The sequence below is a fragment of the Lissotriton vulgaris genome, chromosome 7, assembly GCF_964263255.1.
Source record: "Lissotriton vulgaris chromosome 7, aLisVul1.2, whole genome shotgun sequence".
NCBI classification, from domain to species: Eukaryota; Metazoa; Chordata; class Amphibia; order Caudata; family Salamandridae; genus Lissotriton; species Lissotriton vulgaris.
In genome coordinates, this window is record NC_141695.1 from 861075581 (window position 1) to 861091428 (window position 15848).

The 15848-nt window shown below is 48.6% G+C and overlaps 1 protein-coding gene across 3 annotated transcripts in view; it reads right to left on the minus strand.

Annotated features, from left to right (window-relative positions):
* Positions 1 to 15848, minus strand: part of LARP1 (La ribonucleoprotein 1, translational regulator) — a 773488-nt gene that overhangs the window by 92684 nt on the left and 664956 nt on the right. For all 3 annotated transcript variants that reach the window (XM_086931251.1, XM_086931250.1, XM_086931252.1), the window contains exon 16: positions 10100 to 10244. In XM_086931251.1, coding sequence (XP_086787377.1) covers positions 10100 to 10244 — 145 coding nt within the window. The remainder of the gene's footprint in view (positions 1 to 10099; positions 10245 to 15848) is intronic.

The window sequence follows — 15848 nt, forward strand, 5'->3', positions numbered from 1 at the left end:
TGAATCCATGGCTATGTGTATTAAACTTTCCTTCAACGTAAACTTCTTCACGTATATATGTCTTTGTTAAACGTTCCTATCTTGCTCCATGTCCTTCCACCTTCTCCAGCCTCATCTTTCTGGCGGAGGTGGGTGGGTTCGCTAGTGAATCCAGAAAGATCTTCAAGCTGCAAAACTACACCGACAGGTAAGAAACTATTCGTTTTGCAGCGTGAATCTTTCTGGATTCACTATGCTGTGCATAGATTTCGTAGCGGTTTTGTCACTCATGTGGCGGCTGGGTGGAAGATGAGCGTTGGTTGTTAAAGATATGTTGAAGCACTCTTTGGCCCACTTGTGCTTCCTTGTTCATCTGCACATCTACGCAATAGTGTTTAGTGAAAGTGTGCACTGAAGCCCATGTTGCCGCCAGGCATATGTCTTGGATGGGCGTGTTTGCCAGGAAGGCGATCGTTGCCCCTTTCTTTCTGGTTGAGTGGGCTTGTGGCCCCTCCGTGAGCTCTTCACCAGCTTGCATGTGGCAGAGCTGTATTGTTTTGGCAATCCATCTTGCTATGGTGTTCTTAGTCACTGGTCTACCCAGGAGACTCCTTGCGAAGGACACAAAGAATTGTTTTGTCTTCCTGTGTTCTTTCGTCCTTTTTATATAGTGCATTACTGCCCGCCTTGCATCCAGAGTGTGGAGCGCCCTCTCCGTGTTTGACGTGGGCTTCTGGAAGAAGCTAGGAATCTGGATACTTTGGTTCATGTGGAATTTAGATACTACCTTGGGCATGAAATGCGGGTCTGTCCTCATCACGACCCTGTCACTGTGTATTTGTATGTACGGTTCTTGCAGCGTCAAAGCTTGTAGCTCGCTCACTCTGCGTAGCGATGTTATTGCTACTAGAAAGCAGTCTTCATTGTCAGCATTTGTAGTGACGCTTTATGGATGGGTTCAAATGGTGGCTTCATGAGTTCCGTCAGTACCACGTTCAAGTTCCATGCCGGCGGCGGCATCCTCTTGGGTGGCGCTATTCTCTTCGCTCCTTCCAAGAACCTTTTGACCACTCTGGAAGTGAAGAAACTTCTCCCTGTTTCTCCTCTTGTGTATGCCACAATCGCTGCCAGGTGAACCCTCAGCAAGGACGAGCTTAGTTTGGCTTTGATCAGGTGCGTGAGGTATCTGAGTACTGTAGACTCTCTAGTCAGTTTTCTCTCCAGGCTTTTCCTATGGCACCACTGCGTGAACCTCTTCCATTTCTCCCCATAGCACTTCCGCGTGCTGGGTCTCCTTGCTTCTCTCAGCACCCGAAGTGTGCTCTCTGGTAGTTTTAGATGTGCGAACTCTAAGTCCTCAGGAGCCACGCTGACAGGCAGAGGCTTTCTGGTTCTGGGTGTAGAACTTGTCCCCCTTCCATGGAGAGAAGGTCTCTTTTTTTTGGGAACTTGTGTGCCCTGCCCTGCGACATCTCCATAATCTGAGAGTACCAAGTCTGCCTCGCCTATTGGGGAGCCACCAGGATGAGAGTCATGTTGCTCGACCTGTACTTGTTCAGGACTCTGGGGATCAGTGGCATCGGTGGAAAAGCGTAGGCAAATTTCTTTGACCAGCTTATCCATAGGGCATTCCCATGGGACATTGGCTCCTGTTCCCTCGATGCAAAGTGTTGGCATTTTGCATTCTGGCGTGTTGCAAACAGGTCTATTGTTGGTGTGCCCCACCTCCTGAACAGGTTCTCTGTCTCTTGGTTGTTCAGTTCCCATTCGTGGGACACCGATGCTTGCCTGCTGAGCCAATCCGCTTCCACATTGTCCTTCCCTGGCAGGTGTATGGCAAGCAGGTCTATCCTGAGTGGGATCGCCCATCTCCATATTTCTTGAGCCAAGCTCGACAGAGGGAATGACTGAGTTCCCCCTTGCTTGTTGATGTAAAACATCGTTGTGGTGTTGTCTGTCTGTATCATCACCCTTTTGTTGTAAAGGTGCTTTTGGAAGGCTTTGAGGGCCAGCAACACTGTTTTCAGTTCCAGGTAGTTGATGTGCTTGACCGCATCTCCTGGGTTCCACAGACCCCTCACTCTGAGCCTGTTCATATGTGCGCCCCATCCTTTCTGGGATGCGTCTGTGGTGATGGTCACAGTTGGGTCCGGTGGCGTTAGAGGCTTCCCCATCGTTATATTCTCCTTCGTCCACCATTTCATCTCCTCCTGCACATTGTGCGTAACAACCACTAGATCTTCCCAACTTCCTTCTGCTTGTGACCATTGCTGTTGCAGCCACTCCTGTAGTGGTCTCATCTTTAGCCGAACATTGGGGACCAGGTGGATGCATGACGCCATCATCCCCAAGATCTTGCTCACCGTCCTCACTGTCAGAACTTGCCCCTTCTGGTAGTGACGTTTCTCCCTCAGCAGGCTGAGTGTTCTCTTCTCGCTGGGTGTCACTCTGCATTCGACCGTGTTGATCAGGGCTCCCAGGAAGATTTTCACTTGTTCTGGGTCCATGGAGCACTTCCTCCAGTGGATGGAGAAGCCCAGGTTCGTGAGCGTTCTTGTGACCTGTTCTGCGTGGGCTTTGCATCTCGTGTAAGAGCTTGCTTTCACGAGCCAGTCGTCCAGGTAGGGGTACACGTGTATACCCTCCCTTCGTAGGTGTGCGGCCACCGTCGCGAGGCATTTGGTAAAGACCCTTGGTGCTGACTTGAGCCCGAAAGCCAGGGTTGTGAACTGGTAGTGGTCTTCGTTCACCTTGAATCTTAACATGTGTTTGTGTTTCCTGTTCATGGGGATGTGCAGGTATGCGTCTTTTAGGTCTATCGTGGACAAGTAGTCCCCGGGCCTTATTTGTGGGATTACCTCTTGCAGGGAAGTCATCTTGAACTTTGGAGTTTTTACGTAGGTGTTCAGGAAGCGTAGGTCCAAGATGGGTCTTAGGCTTTCGTCCGCCTTCGGTACTAGGAAGTAGTTTGAGTACACCCCCTTGTTCCGTTCTCTGTGCGGGACTTGTTCTATGGCATCTTTGAGGAGCAGTTCTTGAGATTCCTCTTGGAGCAACTGCAGTTCCTTGCCCTTGTGACCCCTTCTCTTTGGCTTTCTGCTTGGTGGATATTTTTCCAACTCTATGCAGTATCCGTGCTGTATAATGTTTAGTATCCACTTGTCTGTGGTTATTTTTCTCCATTTGTGTAGAAAAAATCTCAACCTTCCCCCTACTGGTGTTGTGTGTTCTCTTGAGCCGTGTCCGTGTGAGCCTCCCCTTAGCTGTTGGTGCTCTCCCCCCTGAGGCTTTGGGTGGGTGAGCGCCTCCTTCACGGAGTCACTTTTGGGGGGGTTGATCACCACCTCTCCGTCTCTGGCCCCGTCCGTTTCCTCTCCCTCAAAAGGACTGGCCCCTATTCTGGGAGTTCCAATTCTGCCTCTGTTGACCCTGGTGCCATTGGTTGTCACTCTGTTGACCATGGTGGTGCGACTGTTGCGAATGTGATTGCTGGTTTCCCCCTCTACCATTTGGTCTCCTTGTGGGGGTGCCTCTCCGCATCCCCCTGAATTGTAGGGCTCCCATCGATTTGGCTGTCTCATTGTCCTTCTTCAGCTGAGCCAGTTTGTCATCTACTGATGCCCCGAACAACGTCTCCCCGTTGAAGGGGGTGTTCAGGATGTTATTTTGCACTTCTGCCTTGAAGCCTGATATTCTGAGCCAGGCTTGCCTTCTCTCAGTGATGCCTATGGCCATCAGCCAGCTAGATGTTTCTGCCCCATCTAGGGCTGTCTTCAGGCATGCGTTTGCTATGTCCTTTCCCCCCTCCACGAGGTGGGCTGCCCTCTGCCTGTACTCCTCAGGCATGTGTTTCAGCAACTGGCTCATCTCATCCCAGTGCTGATATTGGTGTCTATTCAGGAGTGCATTGGAGTTTGCCATCCTCCAATGCATAGCGGCATTTCTTTCAATTTTTCTTCCAGTGAGGTCCATCCTCCTGCTTTCCTTATCAGGTGGTGGCCCAGATGTGGTTGGCACGTTGGCCCTTCTTCTGGCCGTTGCCGCGATTATGGAGTCAGCTGCCACGGTGCCCTGGATATAAGGGGGGTCCTCGGAGGAGAACTTTTATTTCTTCTCCGTCCTCGGGGTCACTGACCTGCATGTGGCCGGTTCCTTGAAGGCTTCAGTCCCTTGGGCCGTGACGCTCTTCAGCATGGGCAGGAAGCTGCTTTTCGTCTGTGAAGGGAGCAAAGTCTCTAGCAGGAAGTCAGCTTTTGTCTGTTCCTCCTCCAACTTCACATTGTAGACTGCTGCAGCCTTCTTAACGACCTCATAGTAAGCCCCGATGTCGTCTGGCGGCGAAGGCCTCGAAGGGTATGTCTCCACAGGTTCCTCGGGGTTATCGGCCTCGAGATCCTGCCATTCTTACTCTAGCGACGCCGAGGATTCTGAGTAGTAGCTCTCGCGGAGGTAATCTCCTTCCGAGCGGTAGAAATCCTCCTCTTCTCCCTCATCTGCGGGGTTTGGAGTTTTCGGCGGTTCCTCGGCTTTGAAGTCCTCCTGCACCTCTACCTCTTCGGCGGTCGCAGCGGTCTTCGAGGGAGTCGAGTAGGTCTTCGAGGGAATCGTATAGTTCTTCATTGTTTCCTCGAAGGCTCTCTTCCTCTGGAGCATACTCTCCATTTTGGCCTCGAGCCTTTCGGCAGGTCTCTTCGACGGTACCTTAGACGTCGAGGCCGTTCTGAGCGTCCAGGGGAGGAGCAACCTATCTCGTTATACTTCGAAGACTCTTCCAGGACAACAATGTGCGATCATCCGGACCCAACACTAGGCGGCGATCTATGCACAGATATGAATTCAGCAGCCCACATGCCTCGAACACCATAATCAGGTGTGGCAACACAGACACTGTAGAAGTCATGGCTCTACCCATGGAGACACTAGTGTCTTGTCCACACTGGATGACTATATTCGACACATCCCTGCCGTCCACAGAAGTTCAGTTGAGGATGGCATGGCCTTTCTCAGGCAGCAGTGGGAGCAGCTGGGCAACTGAGACCCACAAAGCATGGGAATATAGGCCCAAGAGGTAAGCAGTGTTCATTGACGGTAAGGCCGGTGGAATATGCGCTTCCCAAAAGAGTCCAGGCTCTTGGACATCTTGTCCACTGATGTGGTAGGGAAAAGAGCTTGGATAAATCTTCGCTAGAGAGGGCCTTTACTGTCCTGCAGAGTCTCCTGGGACAGGAGTCCCTCTGCAAAGTTTCACCCAGGCCCCTAGGAACACATTGGTGAAGGCTTCTTAAAACAGGAGCAGAGGCTCATATGAGCCCGCTTCAGTTTGAAGCACCTCAGTCAAGACACTGGACTTTACCTGGACAGCCAGCAGCTGCAGTTTGGAGAGCTCAGCTGCCCTGCTGTATTGCTGATGTGCTTTGATTGAGTGTGCCCTGGCCTCCTGCCAATCAGGTGCCCAGGGCCTGTGTTCCTTCCATAAAACGGTGTTGAAACTAAAACCCAATTGGCATCTCTGGCCATTTGTTAGCCCCTGGTAAATGGTACCCTAGGTGCCCAGGGCATTGTGACCAGAGAAGACCCCTAAGGGCTGCAGCACTTATTGTGCCACCCTTAGGGGCCCTGCACCCTAACACACACACACTGCCCTTGCAGGCTGAGTGTCCTGGTACAGAATAAACAATAATTCGAATTGGCACACATCCCTGTGTGCCATGCCCACAAACGCACTGCCCAGGCATACACCAGTCACCCCTCTAGCTGGGTGCCCTATGCCAAAGGTGTGGGTACAGGTGCATGAGCCCTGTGCGCCTACAGTACCCAGGGTTATTCCTGGGCACTGTATGTGCAGTGATGCCATTAAGAGTATATGGTATTGGGAGGTTGTCATTACGAACTCCACCGCACAATAATTGCTACACTGAAGACTGACAAGTTTGATATCAAACTTCTCAGGACATTAAACCCACACTGGCATGCCAGTGTGGGATGTAATGTAAAATGCACTACAGAGGGCATCTTAGAGATTCCCCCTGAAACCTAACCTACAATCCACGTCTTGTCTGAGAGGCTGCCTAGGCTGCCACACAGCAGACATGTTGCTGGACCCCTGGGTAGAGAGCCATCCGCTCTCCTGGGCTTGCAACAATGCACATCCTGGGCGAGGTGCTAGGTCTCCTACCCCAGGATGGGCAGGGAAGCTTCAAAGGCATGCCGCCTTTGTGAACTTCTCCAGGCCACTTGCTGTACTCAGAAACTGCCCCCCACCGCTTCTTACCCCCACTCTGGCAGGAAGACAGGTGGGAAACCCCAGGTGAGGATAGGGGGAGCCAGCCTTCGCCAACCCTACCGCTCGTGGGAGAGGCGAAGTGAAGCATGACTCCGTCCATCTTGAGGATGGGAAGCCCTACCCAATCAGAGATGGGCTCCAGCCCCCCTCCCACAGGAGAGGAGTAGGATAGGGGGTGTACTCATCCCAGGACAGGGACCCATTGGTCCCTGTCCTTACCCTACCTATAACACCCCGAAATTTAGTATTTAGGGGCACCCTGAACCTTCCTTCCTCAGATGCCTTGGCCCCAGCCCAACCTGCCTGTTGATCCTTGAACCTGCCCCTGCTAAACCCCGGCGTCTCCTGCAGACAGCAACCTTGAAAACCCCGGAGAACCTCCCTGCCTCGCTCAACTAAAAGACTGGGACTCCCATGAACAGTGGTTCTGCTCAAAAAGCAACACCCCTGGTGCCAGCCAGGAACAGAAAATCCAGCCCACTCTGCACCCGTCAAGCCCGGCTGGTGCTAGAGTGGACGTCCCCCCGGCAATAGGGACCTGAAATCCGGTGCCCAAGGACCCTCCTCGACGACCCAGACGATGCCTGCAGTTTCACAACCAGGGACCCCTCCAACCGCGACCAGCAGAGGGTAACATTTCCCGATGTCAAAAGACACTCCTGCACTGGGCGCCCTACGGCCCCCTGTGCCCAACTCCAGGGTGCCTACCTATCCTCTAAGATCCCAACTTACCCCTCAAAGTGTTGGTCATTCCAGAAGAACCTCCGTCCCCCAGCCTGCAGCCTTTATTCATCTTCCAAGTCCTCCAATGAATAACATTGAATGCCAGACGGCTTAAAAGCACCCTGAACCCAGTCGCCCGAGTGCCCCTGGCAGTGCAACCTTTGTCCTAATCTACTTCCCCATTTGCCCTGGTGACCAGGAGCCCAGCTCCCACAGCCGCGTGGCAGCAGCCACCAACCGAAGGCCCCCTGCCTCCCATAGTATAACACGGGCCTAACTACCTCTGCACCCAGCTGCCCCTGTACCAACTGTACCTACCTGACCCTGGGAGACCCCTGAGCCAATGCTCAGAACCTTGACTCGGCCAGTGGAATACTTACCCTAAAGCCGATAACTCACTTTTCTTCCATAGGGTAACACTGACTGGTTTCACTTGGAAATTCTTCGAAGTGTGGCATTTCTAAACTAAAATATTCATCTAAAATCAGCCAAATGAATTCAGATTTACTCACCTTCTATCAGGAGAGAACCCAGTGCTGCATCTTTTAGCCCAGCACTGATCCTGAAAAGTAATTTTACCAGTACTTGCCAGTAACTTCAATTTCCTTCCATAGGAATCCATTGATTGGTTTTCACCAGAAAAGTTTCTAAGTGTCGATTTTCAAAAACTACAAATATTCCTTAAAAATCGCCTGTATGACAAACACATTCCTTCAATTGTTTACAGGAGATACAGCAGTGCTGGATCCAGGATCATCCAACACAGGGTAAGAAAAAGTAACAATAACATTACTTACCTGCTAAGTGAATTTCCTCCCATAGAAAAACATTGGTGATTCTAAGTGAAAAGGTTTTTGTCTCAACTTGTCAAATACAATAATATTCCTTAAAAATCACTACTGTAAACTTTTACTTAACTGTTTACAGGATATGTCACAGGACTGAATCTAGGATCCAGTCCAGTGGTCAGAAAAGTAACCTATAAAGTAACTAATTGCATTTATCTAGAAATTTCCCTTGAGCTCAATGTTGCATTGTGTTTGAAATTGTGTTGCCTATTGCAACAGCTGTAACTATTGTAATCAAAAAGTCTATTTCCTATTTGAAAAGTATTTATTAAAGTAACTCATTCTGAAAAAGTATATTTTGATACCTTGTTGGTTTTAAAATAAAACTATATATTTTGATACATAATTGGCGTGGAGTTCAGTTCCAGAGTGTGTGAAACCTTTTGCTGACTGAGTGTGTGCAACAAATGCTTTACACTGTCCTCTGATACTGCCTTACTGCTCGACAAAGCTACCACTTTAGAGAGTAAGGTTATATCTAACTTTTTCCGCTGCCAAACCTCTGGGGACTGTGGACTCTGCACACTGTACCTTACTTTGGTCCAGTATATACAGAGCCACTTCCTTACAGCCGGGGTGCATGGAGGCACCCATGATGCAATCAATCCTGAGACTAGAGAGTATCCAGCGGGCCCATCTGGACTTTAAGGTGGACAGTAACCCAGCAGAGGCCCCGCTCAGCTGTGTTGGCCCCAAAACATGCACGAGGGAGTTGGTGGGCCAAAAATTGCCTAGAATTCCTTAAGTTGGGCGGGAGTCGCTCGAGTGCAAGAAAACTCAGAGTGACTTGGAACGGGCCTTGACACTAGATCTGCAGGACAGTGGGATGCAGAAGGATGAACTTGAGGCGGAAGCTGCAGAAGGTTTCACTTGATTTTTCTTGAGCTTCTTAGACTTACCCAACTTAGTCTAAGAGGTCTTGGAGCAGATCTTCTCTAAGAATTGTACAAGGTCTTCTTTTTCCACGCCGCCAGGAGCTTCCTCATCCGCTTGCGAATCACCTTCAGGTGAACCGACTTACACTTGCCACAGGCCTTGGGGTTGTATCCAGGCACCAAAGACAGACTAAGCAGGGATCGGACACATATCCGCCTGCGGCAATCCCTGCTAAGTTCTAACCCCGAAGGTTTAGCAGGGGAAATGCCCCAACCACATGGAGCATGAACCTCAAACGTCAACAAAAATTCAAAACAAGTTGGTAAAAAAAACAAAAAGCAAGGTAGTTCTTCGGATTCATGCTGTTGCTGTGGAAACAAAGGAATGGATGTCAGCGAGCTTGGGTGGTGCATATATGGGCACCCGGACACCAATGTGGAGCTAAACAGCACCACCTACTGACATGAGGGAGAAAAAAACACATTTGCAGCTCTTCTGCTCATCTGGCTCCACTGCAGCACAGGCTGAGGCTTCCAGACTCCCCCTAACGGCCAATTCAGATGCAGCTCATGCTGCTAGCAGCGTGACAGAAGTGCCTGGATTGGCCTGAGTATGCTGGATTTGTACTCCCTGAAAAACCGGGAGTCTGTGCCTGCCGTCTACAACCCGACAAGCAGCTATGGTTGGAAACATATCAGTGTGAAATCGTTTTTGCCATCCTAAGATGGCTAGCCAAACCCACATGCACTCTTGCAGCATGTGGCCACCACACCGCCTCCTATGCTTTCACATATTCCGCCCCCAAAACTCTGACCTTTGAAGACAAATAAAATGAGAAACCTGTGCTACTATAAATTTTTTTCAAGTTCTGCATCTGTTGGTGTGGGGGGAATGGGGGAGGGAGAGGGCGACACCCATCCACCATAGTTAAGGAGCCGCCACAGAGTACTGCTCAAGATGTTCCTGATCAAGCCTGAGGCCTGGAGAATATTCTATGATTGGGGAACCTTTGGTTAGAAGTCTATCAGACGAAGTCATGCAAACATTTAGATTTATACAGCTGCTGTCTATCTAGCTCCATTACTCTTCATGTTTTCCCTTTACATGCAAGGAGTAAGCTAAAATGTAACCTGCTTGATAGTAAATACCAGCTACTTACTTAATTTAGTTACTAAATGCCTAGTTAATAGATAACTAGGCATTTAAAAAATTCAATCTCTATCGGCATTTTTAAAAAGTGTGTATTTTCTTGGTTCCAAGCAAGACTATTCAGGAGTTTGACACCAATAGATTCCACAATAGAGGAATAGAAAATAATACCTTATCAAACAGTTATTTAGAAATAAGGTGTACTATTCTAGGTCTGCCCTATGGGCTGAACTGCACTTACCTGTAGCCCTCTTTCCCATCTTCTACAGAGAGCTGCCTGAACTCCTCATACATTTTCTTGTTGAAATGATCCCGAAGGAAAAATGACCAAAAGCGGAAAAGTGTGTTCATCTCCTGGGACTGGCCAATACCCAACCTTTTTCTCTCTGTGAGAAGACAAGAGACAGGATTTAAAAACAGGCCAACACCACATTTTATTTGCCTGATAAACTAATGGGTCAACTGCAAAACATCATTCATGTAGACACTGTGCAATGAGCTCAAGACCAAGGCACAGACGTGTATTCCTAGCACATCTTTTCAACATAACTGATGAACAGTAGGATGTATCAGTAGCAATTTCCATCCGCTGCTGGAATTTGATATTTGCCCCGGACTATGGTGGGGCATCATTCATTTATCAACCAATAGATGTGGAATTATGCACAGCATGTGAACGTAGAAGAGACTTCCAGTGGCAAAATATGGCCTTCGCTAGGGGTTCTAACTAGTCACAGGTTATTGTGCTCTGTTCTGAGTGGGTCAAGTAGATTACCACTATTGTAAAAGGGTTAATACTGTTGCACTCTTAATTGGAAAGGCAAGATATATTTATGAACCTGATAAAACGGTAGTTAGAGGATCAACCGAAGCTTAATCCAGGGAGTGGAAGTGCTTAGTGACATAGAACCAGAGTAACATGAGACTTCCCTAATGGAGAAAAATGGACTGTCGGAACCCAGATTCAAGGTGCCACCAAACCTGTGAGAAAAGGGAGTTATTAGCTGAGGTGGTTGTGAGACCTTACCAAGTAATAATGTGACTAATCCATGACAGGTCCAGTAAGGTTTTCTGATTAAACCGTAGCGCAGTCCTGGGTAGCTGCGACACAGAGCAACGAAGCTTAACTTAGAGGAAAACTGTAAAACATTAAGTAATATACAGTTGATAGGAAACAAGAGGCAAAACGAGGCAAAAGAACCCCTTTAATTTATAAAAATAGAGTAGAGTATATTTTTATCTTCAAATAACCAAGACAACAAAATCTGATTACGGTATAAAGAGAACCACATTAATGCTTTTTGCAAGATTTTCATAAATCACTGCTGTTCACTTCAAAAAGTTTGGAAAAGCTTTGAAAGTTGGCAAATCACCGCCTTCCATTCTTAGTGGTATTCTATGTGGCTCGAGCACGAGATTCAAGGGAAAAGTCAAAGTTTTAGGCCGACCACAATAGAAGTATGGGTCGGATGAGGGTGCTGTGTTGCCACAGGCCAAGATGTTACCTTCACACTTGGAACAAGGCTACCCAATGAACTGACAAGTAGTGGTAGTCTATGAGGCGGTGTTAAAAAAAAGTACCTTTTGCCTTTGGCTCACAGGTTGCACTCTAGCACTTACCAAAGGTTCAGAATCAGAGAGTGGTCCACAACCAGTGAGGGGGCTAGGACTTGATTTCTTTGTCACACCAGCAGAGTACAGGGAGACCTGGCAGCTGGGTTCTTTTTAGCTGCAGGTCTCTTTAAATTTTGTGTCCCATACGCTCAACAGGAGGCTAGCCAACTAGCTCGGAGAGTCCACTAACTAGTTGTGGCACGAGCGGGAGAAAGTTCATCCCTTGGTGTCTCTCCACAGGTACACCAGCAGGAGCAGCCATTTTCTTTCTGAAGTCCTGCCTTGGCTCAGCAAGTGCAGTCTTCCTTGCTGCAGTCTGAGGTCCATAAGTTCAGCAGGTGTAGTCCCCCTCCTGTTCTATCAGAGTCCAGCAGTGTTCTGAGACCGGAAACCAATTTCAACTTTGTGGGTGGAGAGGACTCACTAGCTAATGAGGCTCCAATTCCCACAGGGTAACCCTACCCACTTACATTCCCTGTAGGGTTGGCACTAAATCCCACGGGGCTCTCTGCCCAAGCACAAGATGTTTGGACCCTTCTTCCCTGGGACAGCCATGGGCTCACCACTGAGGTCTGTCTAGTATAATTAGCTATCCCTCCTGGAAAACCAGCTCTGTATTTTATTTTCCTCCTATGGAAGAGATGCCAGATTATTCCTTCAGGAAGAGCAGGCTGCAGTGTGACTGATTTGCCTATCAAAGGCGATAGCCCCTTTGAAGCTGGGAGATCTGTGGCCACTCAGGAAGAAGGTGGTCACACCTCCTCTGTTCCCCATTCTTGGAGCACTTCATACCTCTTAGCAGGAGGGCAGAAGGTTGTCTCCGGTGACAACTTCTGTAGTCCACCAGAAATGGCTACTAGACATTTGTGGCAAAAAAACGGTTGACTTTCTACGGTCACCTTTGCATTAAAAGTTAATTTAAATGCAACTCCAGAAATAAGTGTGGTTTAAAGTAAAAAATAATTGATACATTGGTGGTCCCAAATAAAAGTTGCCACTTCGCTCGGGACTGCAAGCATTACGGCAGTGAACATGACAATTTCATGTATTTCATTGTCGGGACAGTTTAAATTTGACACGTCTTTTTTTATATTTGGCATCCTGCCTTATGGGCAACCTATAAATATTAACAAGCATTTGCAATGCAATAGGTCTCGCAATTATTATACTTGAGCTATTGGCATTGTAAATGTAAATAGCTTAAATTCTCGCAAAAGCGAGACCTATTAATGTGTAAAGATTTTTTTCACCAAGCGCCCCCTGCCGCGTTTCTACATGCATAGAGGCCACACCCCTTTCTTTAGACTAGCTGTGTTTAAAGAAAGGGGCACGGCTGCCATTAAATTGAAAGCACGGTATGGGGCGTTATGAAAAAAGCATTTGTTTAAAAAAATCAATTATGTTTTGTAAAAGCACCCCAAACAGCACTTTCATTTTGATGGCAGGCGCGCCCCTTTCTTTAGAAGTGGCTCGTCTATAGAAAGAGGTGTGGCCTCTATTAAGTGCAAGCACGCCATGGGCCACTTGGAAATAACCGACAAAAAAATACATTTGCTAAGCAACAGGTCTCGCATTTGCGAAAGTTCAAACTATTGTAATTTAGAATGCCAATGGATCAAACTCTCCTAAATGAAATCGCTATTGCATTGCCGCCACTGAACTGGCTTCTTGGAAAGTGAGTGCGCATGGCGCGCTGAATGTTGGTGCACAACACGTCATGCCTACTGTAGGACAAAACTCACTAAGAAAATAGTGCTTACAGACTAAATAATAGACCGTGTAACATAAGTAAAAGGGCCAGTCCTCAAGGGAGGTTACAAATGAAGACAAGGCGGTACTAAGGCGGGCCTAACAAGCCGATTACCAAAGCAGAAGCCAGCATTTACAAAGGACAAAGACACAAGCCAATGAAATATACGGGAGGTGAGTGGGGGTTGGAGGAGTTTCAAGTCCATACTCTAATAGTATGCCTCGCAGAACAGTGCATGCGCTGCCCAGGCTCGAACTAAAAAGGAAAGACTTGGCGGCAAAGGGGTAAATTTACCCCATCAAGCTTGTAGTTTAAAAGCTGCCCGACTAGGCTGCAAGGCAGAAAAAGAGCAATGTTTTCACGGTCGCAGCAGTGGTGGCTTTTTGAAGTGCTGCAGAGTCCACTGGTGACTAAATTACAAGCCCTGGGTACACTTTGCAGCATTTACTAGGGACTTGTGTGCTAGTTAAATATGCCAATCAGTTATTAGCCAATTGCACATTGTTTTTAGGGGTCAGAGCACATGCACTGGGGCTGGTCAGAGGTCCCAGTGTACTTCAGATTCCAAAACCAGTAAAAGTACAAACATTTGGGGGTGATCATGCAAAAAAACAAAAAACCCACAGATCCCTTTCCTAACAGAGTCTATATCCTATGTTGCTGACCAAATTTGCATGATTCTGGCCCAGAGTTCCCTTGGCCAGTTTAGGCTGGCTCAGGTGTGGGAAAGTGCCCTCTTTCTGTATGGTTGTCCCCACTGTTTACTGTGCTTTGACTGAGTGTGCACTGGGCTCCTGCTAATCAGGTACCCAGGGCCTTTCCCTAAAACTGCATTGAAGCCTAAATCCAATTGGCGTCTCTGGCCACAGGTCAGTCCCTGGTAAATGGTACCACAGCTACCCAGGGCACTGTGACCAGTTTTAAGTAAGCAGTTTGCAACACTTTGCAGGTATAGTACATTCGAATGAATGGGCTTTTAAGTAAAATGCAATTAATTACTTTTCAGATTACTTTTGCCAACAGTGCTGGATCCTAGATTCAGCACTGGGACATTTCCTGAAAACAGGTGAGTAAATGAGTTTTAGTTAGAGGTACAATTTTTGAAGAATATTATTGCATTTCAAAAGTTGACACTTGAAACATTTTCACATACAATTACCAATGTTATCCTATCGAAAGAAATCTTCGAGGGGTAAGTTGGAATTTAGAGGGATGGTTAGGCACTGCTGGGTTGGGCACACAAGCCTGTGGGGCATTGGGTGCAGGGGTGCCTTTGCACGTCGGATTTTCTTACCAGCTCTGGTCGCAATAGGAGTGGGGGGGGGTCCTCTGGATTGAGGCTGCAGGTGTCGTGTGAAGGCTTGAGGTAGGTCAGAGGTCACAGGAACTCTGGTCAGGATCGCCAGGTGGACCTCCTTGTGGTGTTTTTCCACTCTAGTTCGGCAGGTGCAGAGTGGGCTGGATTCGTGGTTCCTGGCTGGCACCAGAAGCTGCAGTTCAAACGTCTATGGTGTTCACGGGAGAAACAGCTTGGAAAGTGAATGCAGGCAGGTCCTCCAGGGTTTTTGAGGTTGCTGGCCGCTGGACATCCCCGGATTTTGCAGGAGAAGGTTTGAGGGGGAGACAGGGCTGTAGGGCTGGTGCCAAGTCAGTGGGCGTTGTCCTCTTGTTAGCTCTGCACAGCTTCTCGTCCTCCTCTTCTTTTCTTGTGGTTGTGGGGTCTGAGGAAGGGAGATTCAGGGTGCCCCTAAATACTAAATTTAGTAGTGTTACAGGTAGGTAAAGGGCAGGGACCAATGGTTCCCTTCCCTTGGGTGGCTACACCCCTTATTCTGCCACTCTCCAGTGAGAGGGGGCAGGAGCCTGTCCCTGGTTGGCTGGGTCCCCCCATCCTCAAGATGGCTGTGACTGTGCTTCACCTCGCCTCCTGGACCTTAGGGGTGGAGTTGGCAGGGGTGGGCACACTTCTCTTCCTCATTTGTTTTTTCCCGTCGAGTCTTCGGCCCAAAGTGGGGGTAGAACCAGTGGGGACCAGTTGCTGAAAGCAGCAAATGGTCTGGCGAGGTTCACAAAGGCGGTATGGCATGCCTTTGAAGCTTATCCTTCGTGAACCCTGCCTATCCTGGGGGGAGGAGGCTTGGCACCTCGTCCCAGGATGTGCATTGTTTCAGGCCCCAGAGAGCAGCAAGCTCTCGACCAAGGGGTCCAGAAACATGTCTGGTGGTGGCAGCCACTCAGTCAGGTCACTGGGAGTTGGTAGAGTTTCAGGAGGTATCTCAGATGCCCTGTCTTGCATTTTACATTAAATCCCACACTGGCATCAGTGTGGGTTTAATGTGCTGAGAAGTTTAATACCACACTTCCCAGTCTTCAGTGCAGCCATTATGGTGCTGTGGAGTTTGTAATGACAAACTCCCAGCACCAAATACTCTTAATGGCAGCAATGCAGTTACAGTGCCCAGGAATGGACTTGGGCACTGTAGGGGTTTAGGGCTCATGCACCTGTACCCTCACCACTGGCATTGGGGTGACTGTTGTATGCCAGGTGAGTGGTTTGTGGGCATGGGACACAGGGATGTGTTGACTTGACTTTGTTCTGCACAAAGATACGCAGCCTGCAAAGGCA